The sequence below is a fragment of the Brachycentrus maculatus genome, unplaced genomic scaffold (assembly GCF_059751285.1).
Source record: "Brachycentrus maculatus isolate JH-2025_06_01 unplaced genomic scaffold, ASM5975128v1 h1tg000042l, whole genome shotgun sequence".
Lineage (NCBI taxonomy): Eukaryota > Metazoa > Arthropoda > Insecta > Trichoptera > Brachycentridae > Brachycentrus > Brachycentrus maculatus.
The window spans coordinates 1,455,363-1,483,214 of record NW_028280796.1 but is presented as its reverse complement, the minus strand read 5'-3'; the positions used below and the strand labels follow the sequence as shown (position 1 = coordinate 1,483,214).

At 27.8% G+C, this 27,852-nt stretch overlaps 1 protein-coding gene across 5 annotated transcripts; it reads right to left on the bottom strand.

Moving 5' to 3' along the window:
* Window positions 1–27,852, bottom strand: LOC148312382 (uncharacterized). 5 transcript variants are annotated; one of them, XM_088277449.1, is made up of 9 exons: window positions 27,660–27,852; window positions 24,404–24,598; window positions 18,595–18,784; window positions 17,301–17,663; window positions 8,362–8,403; window positions 3,367–3,444; window positions 2,119–2,256; window positions 1,856–1,952; window positions 1–891 (listed from the first exon to the last, which is right to left on the bottom strand). In XM_088277449.1, the coding sequence occupies exons 3-9, from the start codon at window positions 18,758–18,760 to the stop codon at window positions 738–740; spliced, it is 1,038 nt and encodes a 345-aa protein (XP_088133575.1). In that variant the 5' UTR covers window positions 18,761–18,784; window positions 24,404–24,598; window positions 27,660–27,852; the 3' UTR covers window positions 1–737. The 5 variants fall into 5 exon arrangements, with proteins under 5 accessions (XP_088133575.1, XP_088133573.1, XP_088133577.1 ...); XM_088277447.1 differs by having other exon boundaries at window positions 24,404–24,502; XM_088277451.1 differs by lacking the exon at window positions 8,362–8,403 and having other exon boundaries at window positions 24,404–24,502.

Below are 27,852 nucleotides of genomic sequence, written 5' to 3'. Positions count from 1 at the left end.
TTTATTATTTTTTTTTATAAAATAAGATTCCTTGTTTGTATTATATTTACATTTACCAAACTTAGTACATAACTACTCCATATTGACGCCATGGCGTAGTTGTGAAATTGGCTTCGTGGGTTTGATTCCCTCCATCCAAAAATATTTATTTTTGATTGGTCTAAGTATTTATTATAAATTGATTATATTTACCTCCTCAATTCTTTCTATATACTACAAGTCTTTAAAACATAGGCTTTAGGTGGTGATTCTTTATGAAAAAAAAGTTACTAGAATTTTTATTGACATCAGTGATAGAGATTATAAATATTAACTTTTAATTGGTCCAAATGTTTGTTATGAATTTATTATATATAACTTTCCATTCTTTGCTTTCCTATAAGGGTAGTTTTTTTTAATAAAAAAGGTACTTGACATTTTATTGTGTTCGCTTCATAAAATTGCATATTTATCCATTTTTTAACGTACATCACACGAATCCCAATAGTTTTAACTCGGTAATATTTCAATATTTATTTACAATTCCCTTAAATTTTGGATAATATTCTCACATTGAATTCACAAGCATCCCCTTATATTCATCTTGTCAAACAACCACACTATTATTTTACCTAATTAAATTATTTAAGTAACAGCACAATCAATTTATAACGACAACAAACAAATAATAAACGTCTCGCCAACAAGGAATTTAATTAGTTAAATTATTTATTTTAATTTGTCTATTTTTTCAGGATTCATCGTCCGATGATGGTAGGTTCGTCGGCCATTCCAAGTTCTTCTGTCAAGTTTTTGTTTCCTTTACGTTTTCTCGAATAGAGCATGAAGCAGAACCCACCAAACCCGTTCATGGCTAAAACTATCCAAGCCAAGTACAGACTGTAGCCATATCTGTAAAATAAATGTACCGAATAAAACATATTGAATATTTAATTGAATCTTCGCACTAGAACTTCCGACATATACTAAATGCATAAAAGCAATTGCTTTTAACTGGGAAGTGCTTATAATCTCTAAATGGAATAGAACATCAGTTTTTGGTTGAGTTTAAACATCCACGTTAAAAATTTAAAGTTATTTAATTTTTATTGAAATCATCACCTTTTTCATTAAAAATTTAAAAGCATATTTTGTTAAAACATTTATTATTTTCACAAACTTTTAGTTCTTTTTTTTCATGTTTTCTCTAAATAATTAGAAATATTTTTTTTATATTAGTGATATTAGTAATTGATGTATATTTTTACATCAATTTTCACATGTTTAAGTATAAAACACTTACATTTTATTTAAAAAAAGTATTTAATAGTGAAAATTTATATTAAACTAAAAAAAAATAGAGCACCATTGATAGGTAAAAAGTATTACACACATTTTTTTATATTATGTTGCTACAAATGGGTGAAATACCAACGAATATTTCCCTCAACATCGCTCACAATTTTTTGAAAATCTTAATTTATTAAAAAATTGCTCATTTTCTAGAATTCTATTTAGTATTTTTACTATACTAACATCAATTACATTTTTAATAAATGTATTTCATTTGAAAAGCATTTTAAAATGGCTCGAAGTAAATATTATGATTACATTACAATATCCAAAAATGCAGTTCATTAAACCCTTTTTTTTATTTAATAGTTATAAATAAATAAAAGTTTATAATTATAATAACAACCGTCTTAGAATATTGAATATTCTAAGACGGTTGTTCAATTTGATTTCAATTTGTTATTATGAAGACTTTATTCTACGTAATTTTGTTGAATAAACTTAAAAAATTTATAAATGTCAGTTGAATTTTTATTTATATTCAAATCAATGCTAAATAACCATACTAAAAAATATTACTCACGCATGCGTAGCGCCTTTAGGATGAGTATACGACAGGTATTGTTTTTCATAATCTACTGATGATATTAGGACTTGAATTACTACCAAGACAGCGGCAGCTAAAAAAGGGAACGTACAAAAAATACAATATAATATTTGCCTTATGGCTTAGTTTTTAAAGTATTTATCATAGTTGATGGCATTGCTTAAGTGGTTAATTTTAATGATTGACACTTATAACAATCTTAAATGGCAGCAAAGTACAAACATGTGTAGATGTAATACCTGTGATAAAATGGATTCCACCTGCTAATCTCTTGAACATGTACCTCGGGTTTAAGAACGTGTATATGGAGAATCCAAAACCCATGCTCATGACGAATAAGCTGATTATTGCAAACGACACCTCAGTTCTGCTGTAATCTGGGATTGAAAAAATAAATACTCATAACGTATGGTATAATTAAAAAAAAATAATACTGCATTTTTTATGGCTAATTTTTAAAGAGCTATTTTAAAAAAAACATCGTCTCAGGGGGGCTATTTATTTTTCTTCTTCACTGTATCTTGCGGTTTGTACAATATTTGTCTGCATCCATAAAGTCAGCGTATTTGGCTTTTGTGCGGGAGGTCAAGGGTTCGATTAAAAAAGGAATAAAAACCGATATAAGTGATTTTTCATGGATGATTTTATTAAACTAAAACTTAAAAATTTGAATAAAAAAAACAACATTAAATATAATTTTATTGTGATAAAAATATTCTATATATTATTATTAAATAATAATATTCGCTCCTCTTGGCTATGTATTGCTGTGACTCTGTTTGATTAAATTAAAAAATAGAATTTAACAATTGTAATGTGTGTGTTTAATTTCACCTTACCTTTGAAGCAATGTTAATCATATAAATCCATGAAAAAATAATGTAATATTTTGAAACACTTAAAATGTAAGGTGACAACTCTATCAAGAAGTACGCTGTATGTCAGAACTAATGTTGGAGATTACGTATGTTGCTTTTATATCAAAATGCTAATTAAAACATTTTTTTTACCTGTCATATGTAACATTTTTATAGACAAAGAAGCGGGTATTTAAACGGAACGTTGTGTCTAAAGTTAAAAGTAATAAGTCAACAATTTTAGGAGATTAAAGATTTTGAACAAACATTTATATTTTTATTTATTAAAATATATTTTTGAAATCAGACTGGAGCTGAAAACTTTAATTTTTAATGGAATATATAAATTCTTATTTCACCGTTTATACCGACAAGAAAAAACAGTTTTTATGAATAATTAACTTCAAACGAAGTACAAAGGTAGATTATAAATTTTCATTTACGCAAGAGCATAATGAAATAAAAAAAGGTTTTCTCTAAATATTAGATAAAACTTTACGGAATCTATGTAGCAGCATTCTTTTTGTGAATGGTTTAAATCCCTTAAAAATAAAATAGTTCAAGTAAAAGCATATAATGGCGTATAAATAACGGATAAGTGGATTTATTTTATTCCCGACAATTACTTACTTATAATGGCGTTATCCAGAGATGGATCTGTGTTCATTCGCAGATCAGTAGGAAACATATCGTGATATTTGCACCTCCCTAAAATAAAAACAACATCTCATTAATTGATTCGGTAGGCACTTTGTAGTAAGAGTATTTATTTATTTTTAATTTTATTTTTCTTCGTAAATTTCATAAAATTTGTTATGACACGTGTTCGATGCGAGTAACAAAATTCGTAGTTTCATCAATTTAAAAACATACGAATAATCTCCAAATAAATATATTGATATGCTTCCATATACAAGTAAGATTGATTTGGTATCCCCTGCAAATGAATATTGCATTATTATTAATAATGTGAAATGATGTGATAAAAACCGAAACAAATTCAATTAAGAAGACATTATGTAGCAGATATAATTCGTTTAATTAAAATGATAAATAAAAATGGCGCGACGTCTTTAGCTTAATGATATTAGATTCATAACGATCTATCTGCCGATAATTAATTGCCAATACACGAGACGTTATGCCGTTACATCGAGACGGGGCGCTAATCAATGATTTATTTATGATCTAATATATTTACACCCTCGTTAATATGAGTCATCATCCCTAAAGGTATTTCAGAACCACGAATTATACCGAATCATTGACATTGTAACGTATCGCTCTGTAATATAAATATTAAATAACATTTTTTTTTTTTTTTAATTTTAATTTATTTTCTAATATCTCAACACAGATACAGAAAATGTGAAAACCTGGGTATTTACAGGGTTTACAACTTTTTACTGGCCGGTTTAAGTGATTATTTTATACACAGTGTAATTATCTTAATTCTACCCATGATTGACAATCTCACTTCTCAGATTTCGGTTACAGTAAAGCTTCAATTAGAAGGTCTACTTTATATTACTTAATCGGTGACATTTATGGTAGAATTTGCCAACGAAATAACACAATATAAGAAAATTGACCCTATAGATGTTTTAATATTCACAAAATCCAAAAATTAACCTTTAATAAATGTGTAAATAAAATTTATAAAAAAAACATCATTGAGTATTTTTTTCTTTGAGAACTATAAAGCACAGGAAATGTCTTTCAAGGATGAGAGTAAGGAGAGCAACCTTTATTTTGAAAGGCAACATCAGTTGCCAGCAATCAATCTATCAGTGAGGAAATATTATTAAGATCACCAGATTCTTGTTTCACTTCAAACGAACATAAATAATATTTTGCATTAGTTTTCCCGAAATTCCAGAATACATTCCACATTTATTTACAAAGTTAGTGAGATGAATCATTATCAGAAGATAAAATAATAATGTGCACTATTTTACCTCAGACAAATGGACCAGAACCATTTCTAAAATAAAGCGTCTGATCACAGTTTAAAATGTAAATACAAAGAAATAAAATAAATAATTAAATAAAAGTGTCAGTCACAACATTAAAAGCAAATAGCGATGATGAAATTCCTGAAGCAAAAATATCTTTGGACGGGTAACCTTAACTCTTTTGCATCAACTACACTCTTTCTCCTATCTGTCTATTGATTTAACAAATTATTCTTAGGCAGGTGTGAAACATATTACTCGAATTAATCTCAATAATTTTCACACAATCAAACATTGATCGGGGATAATTTATATTTCATATAAGACGTATTTAATTTAATATTAGGCATTAACGAGTAAACAGCTTCTAAGCATTTAAAATGAAGTACAAAGTTTTTGGTGGTTTTTCATGTAATTAGTTTACGTTTAGCAATTTTTTTGTGTTCATTTCTGTTTAGGATTTTTTTATTGTTTATTTTTTGTGAAAGTTCCAATGCAGTGCCCTTTGCACAATTTCAGTACTGAAAGGAGTCAAAACTTAACTAAGAAATATATTTTGGGAATAATGTACCTCAATAATTGCAATGATTCAGTGCAACTTCTTTCGGATAACCAAACAGCAATTTAAAATCCCAGTTTAAGGTTTGAAAAAATACAAATGTTGCCAAAAAGACAATCAGAAAGAAATAGATCATCAATAACCTTTATCCGCATCCAATGGTGTATGGGGCACTGTATCGTATTGACGCAGTATTATATTGATCATCGTTACTTATATGAAAGCAAGGTCTTTCCTGTAAGCAACTAATGCGCTTCAACGACCAGTCTACGGTAACATTTAATGAATATTTGATTAAAAATAACTAATATTTATTTTCAACCCCCCCCCCCCGGAAATCAAACCCGGGACCTCCAGCACAGCAGCTAAACGCACTATCTATTACACCACGGAGGCGGACAAAACAAATTCCTAAGCACCTATTGACAAAATATATCATTTTTCAATGGCTGAAATAGGTTTCGTAGTGAAAGGGTTGATGCTTTATTCATTTAACTCGAGAAAACGTCGCTTAATGATATTAATTTCCAAAGAGTCTTTGCATTCCTCACTTATTTATTTTGGCTTAACAGTAAAGTATACTTGAATATTATTTTTAAATAAAAAAACTCAAAAATCTTATGCGACGTATCATGTGAATTATTGCATAATAAATGGAATTTTATTAATATCCACGTTCGTTCATTCTTCATTATATGCAGGAAAAACGAACGTATTAAAATTTGAAGTTACCCTATTTTACCTCTTGCTTTTAACTTACATTGGGACTCAAGGAGTCAAAATCATTGTCAACTACAGTGTTGACAGTATTATGATAATGATATTGAGTAGGGGAAGACGGGGTTATACGCAACACTTTTAACATTAAGATTTATGTAATTTTTATTTCGAAAGAGAAAATACATTTTTAAATTCACAAATAACAAATAAACATTAAGGAATAAAGTACAAACAGTAAGGCTAGTATTTTAATGGGAAAACATATAAATTTTAATATCTTTGTAAAGATGGAGAATTGTTGCAATTTACCCCGTTGTGGGGGCAAAATGCAACATCTCTGGGGTAAATTGGAACATTTAGTCAGAGTCTTCAGAAACATCTTATTCGCTGTTCAAATAGATATAAAATGGGTTTTTGTTTGCACAGACAAAATGTGAATGTATATTAAAACACGTGTCACAATATACAAGTAGAATTAGAATTATGAAAAAAATTACTAAAAAGTCAATATTAAAAATAAAAGAGTAAGATTTATAATTTTGTATTATGGTTAAAATAAATCGTTCGTGTCAACAATTTAATAATTTTACAAATCTTAATGTCATATTAGACAGATAATTATAATTTAAATAGCCTTTATGGTAATTACTGAATCTCTTTTCTTTTTGTAAGATTTTACAATTGTGGTTAATGTTACTATCCATGGTGGCATTTTGCTTCAATAGTCGTTTATTAGCGCTTAATCGCTTTTTTATACATAAATATTTGAATTATTTATTGTAAAAAAAATTACAAACAGAGTATTTTTAATTACTCAGCTCATCGTGCTTTAAAAGCTGATTAACAGTGACTTTAATATACTTTTTTAAAGTTTTATATATTAACAAGATCATCATCTCAGGTCTGATTCTATTTTTGGCTGATCAACCATATGATTTTTAGATTTTTTTGATTTTTAGTTGTGTTGTGATAAAAACCGTGGGTTTTGACGTAATTTAATAAACGTTTTATTTTTAAAGTCATCAGATTGATTCATGAATTATAAAATACGCTAAACTCATTTATGTATATGATAGATACGTTTCACGCGATAATGTGTAAAAAAAGTGTAAAATACATTTAAATAATAAGAATAATATGTGTTTCCTTGCAAACAAATCAGTTCAAGATATAAAAAAGTCATTTTTATTTATTTTATCATCTTTGATTGTCCTGACGAAGAGATGGGTTCGTTTTGAAACTGGTAGACAAAAATCTTGGTGAGTAGTTATATACTAATATTACCAACATTTTTTGTAAAAAAATAGTAAAAAAATAAAAACATTATTTTTCTCGAAATACTCTTTGTTATATACACTTGTTAAAAATGTTATTATTTTCAGTGAAATCATTTTATTAGAATTTGTCTTTTAATATTCTTATATATATTTATTTATGTAAAAATATATATATTTATATATATATATATATATATATATATATATATATATATATATATATATATATATATATATATATATATATATATATATATATATATATTTATATATATATATATATATATATATATATATATATATATATATATATATATATATATATATATATATATATATATATTTATATATATATATATATATATATATATATATATATATATATATATATATATATATATATATATATATATATATATATATATATATTTAAATATATATGTATATATATATACATATATATATATATATATATATATATATATATATATATATATATATATATATATATATATATATATATATATATATATATATATATATATATATATATTTAAATATATATGTATATATATATACATATATATATATATATATATATATATATATATATATATATATATATATATATATATATATATATATATATATATATATATATATATATATATATATATATATATATATATATATATATATATATATATATAAATATATATTTATCTATACCTATATAAATCCATCATGATTTAATGCATTAAAATATATTATTGTTCATGACTATATACGTTTGAAAATACATTTTAAGCCGATTAGAATATTTAAACAAAATTATTAATTCTACCAAAATTATTATTTAATGTTTAAAATCCAAAAAATACATTAAAATTTAGACATTAAAAAAGAATGATAAAAAATAAGTATCATTTTACTTCATAGGTATTTTTTTGTAGTTAGTAAGGTTAAAATTAAAGAAAATAAAATATCTAGTTTTTATGTACGTTTTTTTCACGAGAACGCCTTTAAGTCTTTAACACATATAAGCCTTGCAAACGAAAGAATTAAACAATCATGCTTCTTTGTACCGTCCATAGTTTCACGTTTCCTATCTTACCGTTGTTTCTCGCACTGCCCAGCGTAGAAATACAGCAAGTCTCTGTAATTAACACACTCGAAATATTGTAAGAAAAGAATAATTATTAAAAATAAGGTATCAAAATCGTTTTTTACTTTCCTTTTCGCAATAAATAGGGCGCCAAAAGTTACAGAGAAATAAGATGAGGTTCGTTATTCATAGAAAAGGTATAAGATTTGTATTTTCCCAAGAGTATACATATTATATTTTGCGAAATTAACTCACCGTTTAAGAAAGCGGACATACTGTATACTTGTTCTGTAAAACTCCCACAAAACTCTTGGGGCATAATCCTATTTGTTCAGGGTTGTCATTTTTATTTTCCTTCAAAATTCTACTGAATGAAATCAAACGGTAGACTGTGTAAATAACGAAGACAATTGAATTTTTTGTTTATTAAAATTTAGAGTAGAACTTCTTTCAACTTGTTTTTCCAGGAATGTAGTTTGATCGAAAGCATTTGTGGATTGATTTGTATCAAGCACGAATATGTGAATTAATCAAAATCAGTAGAAATATAGGTTTGCTTTTTTGATTTTACGAGTGTGAACAACAGTTATAAATGTAAAATTTTTGAGATATCTCATAATAAAAACATGTAAAACTGATGCGATGTATAACTAACTTTGGAGTTAGGACTTTGCAATTTATTATCCATACCAAATTTTAATGAATTACGCTTATTTGTGTAATCATTCTAATGTGATTGATTTCAACCACTCATTGCAAATAGTATGTTTTATATACTTTATACATGTCAAAGATTTTTTTTAAATAACATTATAATTAATGTTTTTTCATAAATGCGTATTTTTTGTTTTTTTATTTGGTGCGATTTTTCTTTGAAACTCTGAATAAATAAAGAAATGTAGCAATACGTGAGTTGGTTAGGTTTTAAAAAACTATTTTTTTTTTATTAAAAAAAATACTTATTAGTAATGTTTTGATGTATACCTCCTCATGCATGGTAATAATATTTCCATTAAACATTATTTTTGGTACGCAAAGCCAAGCGATTTGTATTTGAAAAAATGAATCTATTCAAAATATTTAAAAAAAATCGGTTAAAATTAAACGGTTTATTAATTTATTTATTAAACTTTTTTCCCAGGATGTATGTACATCGGCGGATTTATTTATAAGAAGCAATATCTCTCTTACAACCAATAGCAGACTAATTATATTGGTCAAAGCTTAAACCTTATATAGCCATTTGAAAAAAGAAGTCATATAGTGCTTGTACATATGTAAGTAAAAACCAATTAATCACAGTATTAAAGAACCAATAATCATAACGAACGATGATTTATGTTTGTAAAATAACATATTTTCAAAACAAAATGTATGTTAATCTACAAGTCAAAAAAAAAGGTTAATAAATAATTTGTCCTAAGAATGTCCTTAGCTTAAAAATATAATGGTCCAGCGTTAAAATATATAAATATATTTATATTTAATTTTTTAATTATTATTTTTAATTAGAGTTCTTACGACCCTGTTTTGTTATAAAGAATCTGCTTCAGAGTAAACAAGCCGATATTGTTCTCGGAAGGTAGAATAGGCTATGAAGTAAACAATAACTTCTCTTAATTATTTATAAATGGTTTAATTCCCCCAGAACACTTTGAATGTACACAATATTTTCAAATTAAAATACACCCGAAGGAGTATTATACATTTTATTGAACTGTGTCAGAGTACCACCGGGTGAAGCCAAACTTTTATTTATCCAAGAATATTAATCAGGGATACCAAGAAACAATATTTTAATGTAAACCGATATTATTCTCAATTTTCTGAGAATGAAGACTTCGTAATTCTTAATGTTTAATAATTAAAAAGGGGTGAAGTTAAATTATATCTGTTTTCCCAAATAAATAAATAATAACAGAGAATCAGCAAAACAACTTACTTATTAAATGAAAGTCTGTGCATTTACAGGGCTTACGACCGTCTTAGACAGGTATAAGTGATCACTGTACACACTTGTAACATTCACTAATTCTACCCATGATTAGCAACCACAGACCATATTCTTTTTTATCTATGTTGAGATGCAAAAAGTAATGTAAAAAATAACTCTTGATTAGAGATAATCCAGATTTATGAACACACGCAAAATGTTGTACTTATTAGGTAGGTACACTTTATAGTGTTTTTTTTTTTACCAAAATGTTTTAAACGTATTTTCTTCTTCTAACCCTTATCCGTACTCAATAGTGCATAGGGTACTGCATCGCAATGATGCTGTGTTATTTCGATCATTAATTTTATGAAGGCAAGGTGATAAGTCCTTCGCTTCAGGCGCAAGTCCAGGGGATTAAAAAAAATATTCGAGTGAAAAATCTCTTGTATTTATTTAAACTCTCTGTAGGAATCGACCTTCAGTATTGCAGATAATTGCGCTAACACTACGGAGGCAGACATTTAAAATTATAATATTCAAAAACGCAAAATTTATGGAATAAATTTGGTTTTTTTAAATATCAAAATAAAAAAAAATTGTTGATGAAAGTTGTTTTTAAATATCAAAAGAAAGCGAGGGGATGAAAATATGGCTAAATTGTAAGATGGTGCAGTACGTATAACTTCAAGGAATTGTATTATCAATTAATTTGACATGAAATTTGTGGTATTTTATGATGATTTATATACAAAAAGAAACACTTTAATAAGACCACCTTTGAGGTTAGTATTGTAATATTTGTAAACGTTTTGTATTTTCACATGTTGGATAAGAACGGTTTCAAAACTAGTCGTTTCTACATTTATAAACTCAAAAGTGGTCTCACACAGGTATTTTATTTTTATATCAAAAGAACCGAGTGACGAATGAAAAGTTATTTTAAAAGGTAGAGTTGGGAAATGTTGCCAATTACTGACCCCAATCAAGAAAAGGAAAGTTGTGTACCTGGGACTGATGTTCATAATTGGTACTAGTTTCGAAAGGAAATAACGATGGAAAAATTAAAATCTTGACATCTCAACATAGATGAAGAAGAATATGGTACTTAGAAATATCCTTACACACTTTTAATTTTATAATTGCACATACATTTTCTCTGTCTGTGGTGATTATTTTTTTCCAACAGTAAAGAGACCCATTTCAACATCTCAACATAGATGAAGAAGAACCTGCAAGTCAGGGTATTCACAAGGCTTATAACCTGTCATAGACTGATTAATTGACAACCACAATACTAAAATTTTTGAGACTTATAAACATATATCATCACGGGTACAATTAGTGAATATTGCACGTGTGTTAAGTGATCACTTAACCAGTAATAACAAATTTCAAGAATTACAGACGTTTTCATCAAAAGGTGAAAAAATTAATTGTTTGTGTTTGCATTTATCAAAATTATGTACTTTTTAAAACTAGTCGTGTTTATATTTATAAACTCATAAGTGGTTCTAAAAAAATGTTTTGTTTTTTTAGTATAATCATAATCTTATTCTATTAAGTTGATGAAAAATCAATAAATAATAATGTTTTCGTATGGGCATCAATATTTACCATCGGAAATACACTAGTCGAAAGAGAAGATAAGCCAATTTTTTTTTACATAAATGTACTCGCATAATACAATAAAGTTTCAAAAGGAAAATCTTTAAGTAATTCTTTTAATGATGAAGTGTTAATAATACACATTTAAAAGTGTTGAAATGGTATAAATTATTGTATAATTAAGGACCATTGTTATTCCTTGATATAAATCAGCAACACCTTGCATTGAATTCTCAAATGTTGCTCATAGACTAAGGATTTGTATATACCGCTTGTGTTGTTACAGGGGGACCAGAAATTCCGTATATAAAACCAATCTTACATTAAATAATAAAAAATGTCAAACCCAAATTTTTTTAACAAACATTACATTTTAAAATAAAAAGTCGTAAGTATGTTTTTTGCACACAATTGAAGAAATAATGGAGTTTTGACATGATCGTTAATAACTTTGAAGCATCAAAATTAATTCTGCGTTTCGGGTGTAACATTATATCAAAAATATTTTTTCTTTACACATCCTGATAAAATAACCACCCAAAGTATAAAAGGCCTTAATACCTGGCATAGGCTAGTTATGTGATCACTTTACACATGTGTAACATTCACAATTCTATCTTTGAAATTAAATTTAAAAATAAATTTCTACGTATTACAAATCTCATGATGCTCTGTATTTGAGTTTAAAACAGACCTTTGAGTTCTTAAGCCCTGTTATTACCCAGACTTCCATATTCTTCTTCATTTACATATAACGAATTGTAAAAATAACTTCATAGTTGAGAAACCTAGAATTGTGAAGAGGGATTTGGACACACCTACAATTTTTGTGTTAAATATAGAATTTACCTGATACTGAACACAAAAAATATTTTTTATATGAAAACAATTTTATTAAAAACTGTTATTAAAAAAGAAGATTTTATAATATAATTCTTTTATATTTCTGATACATTTAAAAATCGATATTATTATTCACAATTTTTTCGACGAAAATGAAACGGGACTAAAACTAACACATTTCCAAATCACCAAAAATATAATACTTGACTCCTAAATGAAGACTCGATATTAATATTTTCTCCAAAAATATTTCGATTAAAATATCAATTACAAAAATATATTTATGGGCACCCTGTAGTAGACACGAAGAAGATGTATATTTTTATCCGTGAAAACAAACGAACTCCGCGTAATTAGATCTGGAAACTGTAAGCAGACCTTTCTTCCCGGCTTATTATCCCGGCCGTTGTGTTTACCCCGGCATTGTGCCCGGGAATAAAGCGGCAGCTAAATAAAATATAATAAAACAAGATAAAAGGTCAGCCCAGAAGGGATTTGGATGAAGAGGATGATATTTTGAATCCTCCCGAAAACGGATAGAAAATATTATTACATACTGTAATAATGCGATTCCTTTGTGTCTTGTTGCCGAGATTTACAGGATACTGAGCTTTGGGGGGAGGAAGAATTTAATGGGGAAGCCGGCATAATGATGATTTCAATAATATTTAGGATGTAACGGCGGAGAAAAACGAGGATTTACTAGAAATTTATACTCAAACAATTCAAGATATATACTATGTACGTAGCGTATATTTTTGCCAACATTGCCAATAATTATTTAAATATATATTCTTATATATACGTGTATATATATATATATATATATATATATATATATATATATATATATATATATATATATATATATATATATATATATATATATATATATATATATATATATATATATATATATATATATATATATATATATATATATATATATATATATATATATATATATATATATATATATATATATATATATATATATAAATACATGTACACAGGGATATACAAGTACATCCCTGTATATATGTATATGTATTTGATTAGGTTTATTATATTTTATAAACTATTCTATTATTATTATTATTATTAAGTTTATGTAAATAGATATTCAAATGATGGGTGGTACCTTTTCCGACATTGTTTTTAAAGCTGAAAATTTTAAATCAGATGTATTATTATAACAACGAATAGAAAAAAACGCCCTTACAGTCTGATTGGAGGAAAAGAACAAATTGAATTCACAATGTTGATGATTTGTTCGTCCACCCTTTGTCTGTATACTATTAGTTTTAAACTTTGTTTAACTTTGTAACGTCCAGTACGAAATTTCCTGCTCGTTTGTTAAATGTGCGAGTATGTCCATAAAATACAGTCCAACTAGGACTATTACTATCTATGTATGTGCAATTTATGTTACAAAAATACATGAAAAATCGTAATGTATACGTTGATTTTTAAAATACGAATACCAGTTGGAATTAACTTTGGTTTTTTTAAATATAAGATACAAATGCTACTGTTTCAAAAAATTTAACTGCTCCAAAAAATAACGATAACGAAAAAAAAAATATAGTTTATATAAACTCGTAAATATATACGCGATAAATAATTAGTTGTAAAAAAACAGGTGTTTTATCTGAAATTTATTAAAAATTGGTGGAAAAAACATAATCTCAAATCATTCCTTATGTTATCTGTAAAATGTATAAATTATTTAAAAAATGAATCAGTGAAAACGTTTTTCAGGGCAGTAAAAAGCTTTTGCCCCGAGCGTACAATATATTCAAATGTAAACGAATTCGATCAGTTGGCACGAAAATTTTTTATCAACAGTTGAAATTTTTCATTCGTGAAAGTGTCAATCGATGCATATAATTGCAATGGAACATACAATTGGTTCAGTATGCTAAACATGACACTGTTGTTGCTTCAGGCATATATTTTTTTCTGTGATCATTTCAGCGATTTCCGAAACTGAAAATTGTTTTGGTTCTCTCTGCTTTGGTATATTGTAATAAAATCGTTTATTCTATGACACAATTTACTATACTTCATATCTCTTTTATTTTATTTTATTTATGTTCATATTTATTTTACTTTATACATATTAAACTAATTAATTTACACAATTTACTATACTACATATCTCTTTTATTTTATTTTATTTGTGTTCATATTTATTTGACATTATACATATTTATACTAATTAATTTACACAATGTACTTTACTTCATATTTATTTTATTTTATTTTATTTATGTTCATATTTATTTTACCCCTGATTTATATTTAGTTAGCCAACATAACAACTAGATGAATTTATACTATCCACTGACACTTCGTGATAGAATTGCATTTTAATATATTATTAAATTAAAACCAATATTTTTAGCTTTTCCACTTTATTTTTATTTGACCAGCGACCGGGTTTCGTCGTTACCGACATCACCAGTCTGATGCTGTCGGTAACGACGAAACCCGGTCGCTGGTCAAATAAAAATAAAGTGGAAAAGCTAAAAATATAGGTTTTAATTTAATAATATATAACAACTAGATGTAAAATAACTGTAGATTCACTGTACATATATTATTTTTTACTTTTTCTTTAAACGGAGAAATGTTTTTTGGTTATTTTTCATTGAGTGATTTTTCCCTTCGACAATTTGAGACGGAGTAAAATCCGAAGCGGATTTAAGTTAGGATACGGGTTCAAGCGCGCTGCTGCACATTTCATAAGATTTCTGAAAAGTTAAAAATAAGAAACACCAAGCTGGAGGTAATCAGATGAAAAGTTCCCCGCGACCGTAAACTTCCATTCTTCTTATATTGAATCTATCCCGGTTTCTCTATTGTTTCTACGCTAAACCCCGAGCAGAAGAAAGATAAAAAACCCTAACTTATCAGAAAGTTGCGAGCAAGGCAAGTCCTGTTTTACGATTTTCGACAAAGAATCTAAAAATTTTAGCGCTCGCTTAATATTTTTAATTTGTAAGAAAAAGTTTTAACTTTCTGTTACGCCAGGCTAATCGAAATCCTTTCAAAGAAGTACCTTCGTTATAAAAAAGTAGATTTATTACATATTAAAGATATACTATTTTTTTGGCAGTTCATAGATAATGTGATAAATATTACTATTTAGATCTTATAGATCATTTTTAAATTAACCATTCTAATTATTATTTATTTGTCTCTGTAGTGTAATGGTTGGTTTAGGTTACTTGAGGTCCTTGGTCCGATTCCAAGGGGAAGTGGTAAAAAGAGATATTAGTGAATTTCCAAACTAATATTAAAAATTTAATACTACCATAACGTTACGATCAAGATAACTGTGCGTCAATACGACGCAGTGTAAGAGAGAAAACTATTCCATGTTACTTTGAATACAATGGAACATTTTGTTTGTGGTTAACACATGATGTTTAATTTAAGTGGAAGAATATGTTTACATGAGGCACTCGCATCAAAAATTCGAGTAAATCCATGGAATGAATGTTTCGAAATAATGCTCTAGGGTCCATAGAAAATACTCTTCTAAAATAAACAGTACGATAATGTTGCGCCACTTCATATTAATTTATTGAATAGTTGGTTATAATATTTTTTAAATATAAAAAAAAAATATGACACGAAAAAACATTTAACCCAATCAAGAGCAGTAACACATGGAGGCGAACCAAAAAGACTAGAACCAGCCATTGTAGTTGTGTTTCGAATAAACTTTTACTAAACTCCAGAAGCCATAGTTAACGCTTTTAAGTAAAATTTAATCTGTTTATTTCAGTCAATTTTAAGAGTTTACTCTTTCTAAGCACTGTCAACTCCATCCATTTTTAATTTAAGTTTTACTTAGTAAATACCACTATATATTAAAATCTACTGTGACACGTTTTTCGATGTATTCCGCATCATTTTCAAACACCGTATGTGAAGCTTATTCTAAATTTCAGAGTTGAGTCTTTGGAACGTTGAAGGTTGAAGAGGGGGTAGAACCTGTTTCTTATTTTTATTTATTTATTTAATTTTGTAGAAATCCTTAAAATAATTAATACGAAAAAGCCATAAAATTAAACATTTTGAAACAAAAGAAACTCATTAAAGTATAAATAACAATAACAACATGCCAATGATTAAAACCTCCCCCTTGTTGTCTATGTTCCCACTGAAAGGAGATTAAAAAATATATAATAAAATATAAATTTAATAAATAAAAATAAGAAACAGCTCCTACCCCCTCTTCAACATTCAACGTCCCAAGGACCCAACTCTGAAATTTAGAATTAGCTTCACACATGGTGTTTGAAAATGATGCGGAATGCAGCGAAACACGTGTCACTGTGGATTTAAGGAAATCGTGGTATTTAAAAAGTAAAACTTAAATTAAAAATGGATAGATTTTACCACAAAGTGACTGCCGAATCAATAAACAAAATTAATGTCAACTCTCCCTAGCAATCTATTGTGAAGTATACATATTTTCATAATTTTAAATCATTTGTCACCTGAACCCCTAAAATTTTCACCCCCTTAAAATACTTATTTATATACTTACGAAATTTGATCATTTTGGCAGCCATCGATGCATTCAGGATAGGCATGGGAGTAGTCTGTATTATTGTGGTATTCGTTGAATTGTTAATAGCAGATGAGTTTGAAGGCTGTGTCAAATTAGATAAAGAACTTTCATTGGTGTTTGATATCGAACTGTTGATAGGAATGATTGAAGTGTTGTTTGTGAGGGAGGAGTTCAACTCGGGCGCAATGGTTGTGGTAGATTTAGTGGTCGTTATGAACGGTCTTCCGGCAACACTGGCTTTGAGTTGTTCAGGAGTCTCGACGAGAACCGATCTGCAGACTTTCCACAGACCGGAGTGACTGCTAACGAAATACCTTCCGGTCTGAGGAACGAAAATACCTAAAAAGAGAATTTGATATTGGACATTCGGTGCACGACAAGTTGTATAATGACAAGATCTACATTCTACAAATAGGTACGTATGATAATATCGGTTTTAAATAGGTCTACCTAAAGATTCCCAAACTTATCTGATGCGACGCCTATTTTTCAACGTCAATATTTTTTACCGACCACATTTGGAAAAATATATCTCTATTTACGATAATAGTAAATATTAAGTGTATCTATGGAAATATATTTTTATTAAAAAAAAATATTAATGAAAGATCTCTAATCATAAATTTTCAGAATAGAAATTTGGAAATAAAATATTTTTTAAGTGGATTTGTAAATATAATAAAACAACAACTTTACAGTTTTAACTAGTGACCGGGTTTCGTCATTACCGACATAATCAGACTGAGTCACTACCACAATAACCCTACCCCAGGTTTAAACTAAAGAAGATACATTTCGAATAAAAAAAGTATTGAATAGAAAAATATAATTTTTTCTTAATTTCGAAAAATATTTCTTGGAGACTCTTTCCTCGAAAATACCACTTCTTTGTAGGTCATTAACTTTCTTTTCCACTAAAAACGTACCTACATAACTAGGCTTGTTTTCATCAAATTGAATTGGAACATGTCATTATTATTGAAAGGATTTACGTGACTTGAAAGAAAAGTCGCATTAATCTTCCCGAGATTCGCAGTCTGTGAATTCTAAAGGTGACTCTGGGTGTCTGATCCAACATTTTGCCAACAAATCCAGGATTTTTATCCTTAGCATTTTGTACCTATTACGTATTCGTCCACCATGCAAATATAAAACTAGTTACCGGTGTGTTTTCCCTTCTTAACGGTATCATGCAACTTTCAACAGTCAGCAGAATAATTCAATAGGTTGTTATATGTGGTTTCACGTTATTTAGACCCATTTGACTCACCGTGTCCTCCCTGGACGACGAACCAGTGATCTGTGGAGATAGCTGTAATCCAAACAATGATCCCCACCCCAATAAGAGCTGTACAACTAAACAGCATCCTTCTCTCAAACATGATTTGGTCTATGATAGGCTTCCTCTCCGCCATGTTGATCGTGGATGTAGACATCTTGAATATTTGAGCTGTGCTGACCTGGAAACGACAAAAGGGTTGCTATTAGAGATTAAACGCTAGCCAAAACACAACACAGGGCATTGAATTGTATGGAATCTAACCGTCGAGCGTTCGTTTACTTAAAATCTGTTTAAAAATTATATTTTAACCTTACAAAATACTTCACATCACCACACATGTGATATAAATGTCATTCGATGACAATTTTGTATACATTCCCCGATTGTCATCTAAATTAGTTATTTTGTGAAATTATACATCGAATCGGTCATAAAAAATACATTTACAGTAATAAATTAATATACATTCTATTATTAAATCGATTATTAGGGTAGTATAGTATTTTACACATATATTACGCGCATTTTAACCTTATTTTTTTGGATAGGAGTTGTCGAAATACTGCATTTTGCTGATTTTTATTTTACCATGAATTATTAACAAATTAGATTATAAAATTGAAAACAAATAGATTTCCTTGCATTAAGTACTTAACACTTTAAAAACAGTAATTGTTTTGTATTTTATATTAACACTATTATTATAGTTCTACTTAAAATACCTATACCCTTATACCCTTTAGTATGACCTAAATTATATTGTATACCCACACACAGGTCATGCCTTGTGGGATATTTTTTTTAAATTTATATTTATATTTCATTCATATTCTTTTTGTATTTGAATTTATGTCATTTAATGCAAAAGAATTTAAAAAAAGAAAAAAAATTAAATGATTGATTTTGATTCCACGAAGAACATTGAAAATAAAAATAATGAGTTTTTGTTAGTAGAAATATTGTGTCATTCATGATGCCTTAATTACTTGCATATATTTCTTAACAAAAAAAAAATAGTTTTCGATTATAACTTTTCTTTTTAAAAAAATCTAGGAGATTGTATATGTTTTTAACCAGTTTTACCAGTTTTCGAAATACGTCGTATTTACATTTAAAATAATCCTAAAAGAGATTTATTCTTAAAAATGTTTAAATAAAGCCACGATACTCTTTGTAGAAATTTATATGAGATTCATAATTTTTATCTAATTTATAGAAGAATACTTGCATTCTGAGATTGTTTTATATTTAATTCTATTTGTTTCATTATAAACGTTTGTAACATTATTCCTTTACGTTTTAATGTGAACAATATTAAATACAAGTTATTTGTAAGCTCTCATCAAAATACGCATTTAAAATAATCCTAAAAGTGAATTTTTAAAAGTGATTTATTCTTAAAAATGTTTAAATAAAGCCACGATACTCTTCTTTGTAGAAATTTATATGAAATTCATCATTTTTATCTAATTTATAGAAGAATACTTGCATTCTGAGATTGTTTTATATTTAATTCTATTTGTTTCATTATAAACGTTTGTAACATTATTCCTTTACGTTGAGCAATATTAAATCCAAGTTATTTGTAAGCTCTCATCAAAATATTAATGTTTAAAGACAAGATAAGTGCTTTACGGTATATTCCTCGCAAATAGTCGAAATACAGAGCGGAATTAATTATTTTAATACCGTCATTACTTCAGTACATAAAACACTTCTGTGAGAGCGGACAATGTGAACTAATTTAAAGAATTTCTCCAACTTTTAATGTTTACTGATGTTTGACGTCTCGGGGCGATAAATTATTTAACTCGTACAACAATGTGCAGTGCTTAAATTTTCTTTTGAGATATTTCAACCGGAATATTAATTAATCTCATTTCAGAGAACATTAAATATGACCATGAAGTGTAAAAAAATCATCACCCCAAGATGTTTTATGTAGAAGTGATATATTTGGTAGTATTTTGCAACAACACAGTTATTGTAAAAAAAAAATTCTTCGATATGTACAATACACATATGATTTTAATTTTATTTTGATGTCTGAAAAATAAAGGTTTGTATTTAATTGGCCAGTATTTCATATCAATCAGGCAATTCATACAGTTTATGGTTAAATTCAATATAAACATCCTCCGTAGTGTAATGGTCAGCACGCTCAGCTACCGTTCTGAAGGTCCCGGGTTCGATTCCCAGGGGGGGTCAAATAAATATTAGTGATTTTTTCACTGTAAGATTTATTAATATTACCCTGGAATGGTACCTGAAGCGGAGGGCTGATCACCTTACCTTCATGTGTAAACGATCAATTTAACACAGCGTTTATATGAAGCAGTAAGCCCTATGAACCATTGGGGTTTTATTATAATATTATTATATATATACAAATATACACAAATGTGTATGTATTTGTATCTTCCTGAAACCTTCTCTGAAACTCTAATAACACTTGTAGATACACATCACTAACATTCCCATATGTTGAATTAATAAATTCCATTATGTAATTTTAAAAAAGAAGAAAAAAAACTTTTGTGATACGTTTTTTGATGCATTCAATTATTTTCAAACACCGAATGTAAAACTTAGCTTAAATTTGAGAATTGGGAATGTTGAATAATGAAGAGCGGGTAGGAGATATTTATTATATTTTAATAAGCAAAAGAGGGGGTCCAGTAGTAATTATAAAATAATTATAAAAAGAAGTCGGGCATCGGCAGAAAGCAACTGTCCCATCTTGGAAATGTACGCGAATTGTCTGGAATTCAGGAATCAGTTGAGGCGCAGGACATAGGGGCCTTTAAGCATTTTTAATGCTAAAAAAACTACTTATTCCCTAAATTAAGAATGTAAAATTTAATTCTTACTGAAACAATAGTCAGACGACGAGAAAATAAATACTTTTCATTGTTCGTTTTGTTGTCCTTCAAAATTTTTTTTATCTCTTTAAAAACGATACATTTTAACGTTTCTCTGGACATTCGCCAAAAACAAATCTTTCCAATTTTTCAAATGATGAAGCAAAGTAAGTAAGAAAAAATGAGTTGATAATGAAAGTTTGGGTTCTTTATTATTTTGTTTTGAAATAAAAATTGACCCTAAGGCACCAGCAAAAGGCCCACACCGAGAAATATATTAAACTGTATTCAGTCGATTTGTATCATTATTTTACCAACTCTTTGCTTAACTTACATAATTTTATAATTATATTAAACTCACTGGGAACCGAATCCGTTACCATGGCAGACTGACGCAGTTAGTAGCCGGATAAATACTCAAAAAGCAAATAGATTATTTAGCAAAAATAATGAGCTTACTGTTATCGAGATGAAACCAGAGAAGCCGGAAAGTTTTTTCGTATCAATGAAACTCCCCCTAACCGATGTTTATCGAAGCTCAAGATCGACCAATTTATTCCAAATAATAATAAATGGCTTTACAAAGTTTTCTAATTTTTCATTTGATTAATTTTGTAAGAAACAACAACTTACCACAACCTGTCTGAAAGTTATTATTGATGACGGTACTTTTACTAATATAAAGGAAATCACAATATTCCTAAACTTAGCAGGTGCAACCGACTAGTTTCATTGCTCATAGACACATAAACTTTGTCAAGAAAAAATACAATTTTTTCTTATAATTCAAGTAATTATTTAGTAAAAGTAAAAAAATATATTTATAAAGGAACGACTAGTTAAATTCCTCATAGGTGCAGAGCTTTTTAAACAAAAGTTAAAATATTTCGATCTTATTCTTTGGTAATAGTTAAAAAAAGGTGCAACTGACTAGTTTCATTCCTCATAGACACAGAACTTTGTAAAAAACAACTTAAAATATTTTCATATTATTTAAGTAATTCTAAAGCAATAGCCATTGATATTTTTTAAGGTGCAATTTACTAGTTTCATTGCTCATAGACACACAACTTTGTCAAGAAAACTTACAACATTTTCATCTTATTTTGGTATTTATAACACCATAGCTGAAGAAAAAAAAATCTGAGTATTAACAGGGTTTATGACCTGTCATAGGGTGGTTTAGTGATCACTTTACGCATTCACCATTCTGCCCATGATTGACAACCACACTTTTTATTTTTTTGGAACTCCTAGATAATCTTTTTTACTTTTTTGCTATGATGTGTAGCAATTTACTTTTTGTATTTTTTTCTATCACCAATTGCTTGGTCTCTGTTGAGACATCGATAATAATTAATGGAATGTTTTTATTAAACAAAATTGTTTAACTCATCAATTTAAACAAACTCGACATATTGTTTAAAGATAAATTGTCATTTTAGCAAGAGGTGTCAGCAATCACATTGAAAAAAAATGTGTAATTTAATTAGTATGGTCACAAATATTTCTAAATTTGGTTTTAAATTTATTCTGCTAGTTTAAGTTCAGTTTTTTTGTTTTACAAACAAGATGTAAATAACTTTAAATAGGAAAAAAAAGATTTTCACCAACAACTCACATTAGGTGGCTTGGTGGGTTTCCGCATAACATAAGATTCCTTAAATGTGTTACGCTATAAAAATATAAACATTAGCAAAAACACACTTTGATATTAGGACTGCTTTCTCGAAACTGAAAGTGTTATTTAAAAACCCATGTAAGGTAAAAAAATCATTGTTGATTTGTTTCATTTAAAAAATATTTATTTAAGCATAAGTACTTAACAGATATAATTGAAAGTTATAATTTATATTTCTAAAATAGTCAGAAGAATTTTTATGGACTACTAACGCAGATTTATTTATTTATACAAGTGAAGATATTTCCGGCACATCTGAAAACGCAACATAATTTTTATGAACACATTTTTCTGTGTTTTAATTTCCGCGTGTCAATATTTACAAATCTGTCTACCTGTTTAAATGGTAGCTCGCAATTACAAGAACAAATTACCGGAGCTTTCAACCGACGCGTTATTTACGGGTACTTTAACAACAAGCTTATTTCAATAAATCAACGCAACCAAATATGAGTATCTGCACTTGTATATTTATTGAAAATATTCGATAAAACACTTTCCATTGGAATTTACCGCCAATACAGCGAGAATTTTCAGCTAAATCATTGTATAGTTTCAGCTGTGTGAAATAGTGTAACTGCTGAAATTTTCAGGAAGAGTTACATTTTATTTGAAATATAAAAACGAGAATAAAATACACAATTATACAATCAAGCAAATAACATGGTCAAGTATAGGTTATTCAATTATACTCGTATATGTCGTCGTTGTAGACTACTTTATTATTTATGTTTATTTTCTCGTTCTTATCCTCATTAACCCAGTAAGCACTTCTTTATATTGACGCTGTGTTATCTTAAACGTTACTTACATGAAGGTAAAGTTTATACTCCTGCGCTTAATATTAATAATGATAATATTGAATGAATATAAAAGTAAAAAATACGCATTTTTATTTTAATCGGTACCTACAATGACAAGAAGACAGATGGGTTGATAAGAAGTCTTGAATTTTGTTGTTCAAAAAAATGTTTCAGATTCGTTTGAAATTTTTTTCATGCAATATTGCGAGTTAAATTTTATTTAAATGTTATTCATTTGTTCAAAAAAATAACTGAAAGTAGAGAAAATTTATAAAATATGAAAAAATGTAAGATTTTATTTTTAAATAAATATTGCAGTTTAACTGTTTTAAATAAAAAAATAAATATAAATTTTTAAAATATTACATTAAATAATAACATTTTTCGTGTAGTATTGAAAAATTAATTTCTGCTAATGTTAATGTATCATTTAGTATAGTATTTAAACTCACCAATTTTTTCAGTATCTTCTTAAAGTATATATTAGAAAATCACTTTATTCAAGCACTTAATAATAATTTTTCAATACATTTTTATTAATAATTCGATCACTGTAATTTATTTTTGTACCACATGATTTTTACATCGATATGAAGAAATGTTATGTATTATGAATTTTGTGTGTTGATTATACTAAATATTTTTGACTTAATTAGAGATTGATTTGTCAATTATTCATTGAATCGTCATTTTGCGGCATGTCATCTTTGCATCTAACATTTATCTTGTACTTCGTAAATACTCAAATCCACTAAAATCAATAACAACACGTGTTTCGATGTATTTTACATGTTAACGACATCAATATACGTGTTTTAATCAAAATTATTATAAAGTTTTATTAATCAAGTAAAAGTTTAATATGAAAGTATCGATTAGAACTGCTACTTTGACATACATACGTTTGTATAGTATTATCAACTCTTCTAGCAACATCTTTTCCTGTCCTGGGTCATGTGGCTAGAGAAGGAAGCAGTTCACTCTTATATCTGGTCGCTCAAGCGCCTTGGAGTTCAACTTCTTTTCTTTTTTTTCCACTTTTCCAACCATTAAGAGCTTTTATATATTGGCATGAATGGTTGATTCTGCAAACGACATGTCCAAACTATTAGAAGATTCGCTGATAACACGTGTTGGAGAGCTTAACTTTGGCATTCAACTCTTACAGGAAGGACACAATTTTTCTTTTCGTCCATAAGTTCACGTCGTATTAATGCCTTACCATAGCTTGGAGGGTCCAAGATTCCATACCATGATTTTAAGATTAGAAAGAGGCAAAGGTTTGATTTTTTTCATCTTCGTTTACTTCACTTCACACATAACAAGGCAAGTCATGTTATCTTTGGCTATGATTATTATACTTCTTACTGTGATCAGTTCTAAATAATTTCAGGTATATGAAGTCGTCCTCAATTTCCAGCTTATTTAGGATATGAGTTATTGCAGGTGTTCTTAACCTATCAATCGCTATTACCTTGGTCTTCTTATATTCATTGAAAAGAAAACCAAATTTGCGACATGCTTCTTCTATTTTTATTAAAAGCTAATTTTAAGATCACAAATTCATTTCAGCGTAACGAAGGTTCGAAATCTTCTTTCACCTTATCATTATTCTGCCCTCCTGTTATGTGATCCCTCGTACAACATAACAGCAGCATAACCTTTCGTGAACAAGTTTCGGATAGGGGTCAATAAGGTGCTCAGATACGCTCATTGATGTCGATTGTTCCATTATATTATGTAAACATCATCGAAAACTTTGCTGTTATTAATAAAACAGAATGCTTTGACCATTGAATTTCCTTTATCTATCAGACATTTTGTGCCCTTATCATATTCAAAACATTATGGTAATTTATTCGATTATCTATAATAAAAGTATCATAATAAAAGCAAAGGGTTCTTTGATTATATTATTTTGTATTCCATCCTTTTATATGGATTGGAATGACAGCTATCTCTTTGCAGTCTTCTTTGAATTTTAGACATAACTAGGATAGTTATATCTCGAAGAGGAAATTTAACAACTGGAAATGAATTAAATAAAAGTAATGTTCTGCTCCGGTACTGGAATACGGTATATCCGAATTACGTTAACCGAATAACCTGATCAGTTTGTTACCTTAGTCGAAAAATTTATAACATCTTATAAAATTTAATCGATTACCTCGATTGCATTTTACAACTAACTGCGGAAACAATCTTTATTAAATTAGTTACCTGATTTTTTATTGTACCCATAGAGAGTGGCCGAAATTTTTACCTGTTAAATTTTATGTATTTTAAACAATGCAATTTAGTAAATATGTCTACTTTCCATCGGCGAATACAGCAATGGTTATAATTATAAGTGATTCGGGATTAACAATATTTTAAATAATATTTAAAATTATTTTAAATTTTTGTTTTATATCGAGATGAATGTGAAAAAAAAAGTACAGAAATAAACTTATTTCAGTTTTTTTATGCAATAAATTATTTTGGTAACCGCGATAACGTTTTAATTAGATAATAAGATATTTATTTAAGAAAAACTAATTTTACGATGTAGGTGGTTTGTTTAAATTACTTACGTCAAAAGAATGTCTATTTCGATACAAATAAAACATGGTTTCTTAGCAGAAACATCATTACGTTCAGCTGCTATACTTACGCTAAAATTTATAACAAAATTCATGATACTGCAATTTAGCAATATAAACATATATCCAAACCATCACTTTTACATACTAGACTATAAACAATATAGTATAACGTACACGATATGCAGGTACATAAATATGTTCACATTATTTTATATCACTTGCGATTATTCGGATTTGATGCCTCATATTAGATATTTGTTTTATGTTTCGGTGCAAGAATACGATACTGGAATTTCAACGTTTGATAGGAGAAAGTCGATCTATAGGTACACATTAAAAATAGTTTTTTTTTTTGGAAAAACATCATTCAATTCAAATCAAAGCAAAGCAAATGTAAATCATTTTCGAAAAAATAAAAAGCTGAAATCGAACCAGTACGATTTTTTTTTAATCTTTCATCGTAAATTATATTTAATGTGAAACTTATTTCATATTTATTTCATAATATGTCGACTTAAAATTTGTATGGCATTGTGTTTTTATATTATTTAATCATATGTATTATTAATAAAATAAAAACATGCAAACAGTAATAAATTATTACTTGATTAAAACTTTTAAAAAGCAAACGAACTTTTATTTTGATAAATTTTATGCATTTTAACGCTGCAATTAAAAAATGTATATATACTTTATATCTTCGAATAAACAAAACAATTAAACAATTTAACTGACTATCTTAAAAACAGTAAAAATACTTCTTTTATTTTAACGTAAAATTACGGGTTTAACAATTTTTATTACTGTTGAAATATTGAAATTTAATATTTTTTAAATTTTTGAACTTGAAAAATAACTGGTTTGAATAATTAAAATAATATACCAGAAATACCAAACAGAAAACAAACATTAAATTTAATGTAAAATTACAGTTTTATAATTATTTGATATTGTTGGGATATTTGAACCGTATATTTTTATGAAGTTTTTAAAAAACGGCAGCTTGAGAAATAACAAGTTTAAATAATATTATGTTTTGTTTATTTTATTTTGTACAAAGTGAACGATGAATGATAAGGAGAGCGTTTTATTAATATTACTTATTTATTAAGTATTTATTTACCGCACTGTCACTTTACTGAGTCCGAAAGTTCACTTGTGCACTTCGAGCCAGCGGGCGCATTGTACTCGTACAAAGCACAACACAAAGCTCTAATGGGTTCACAAATACGCGGAGCGAACAGGTGACAATACGTGGCGCTCGGAACTGCGGCACTATCGGGCTTATTCCACAAGTGCGCGGCGTCGGGACGGCG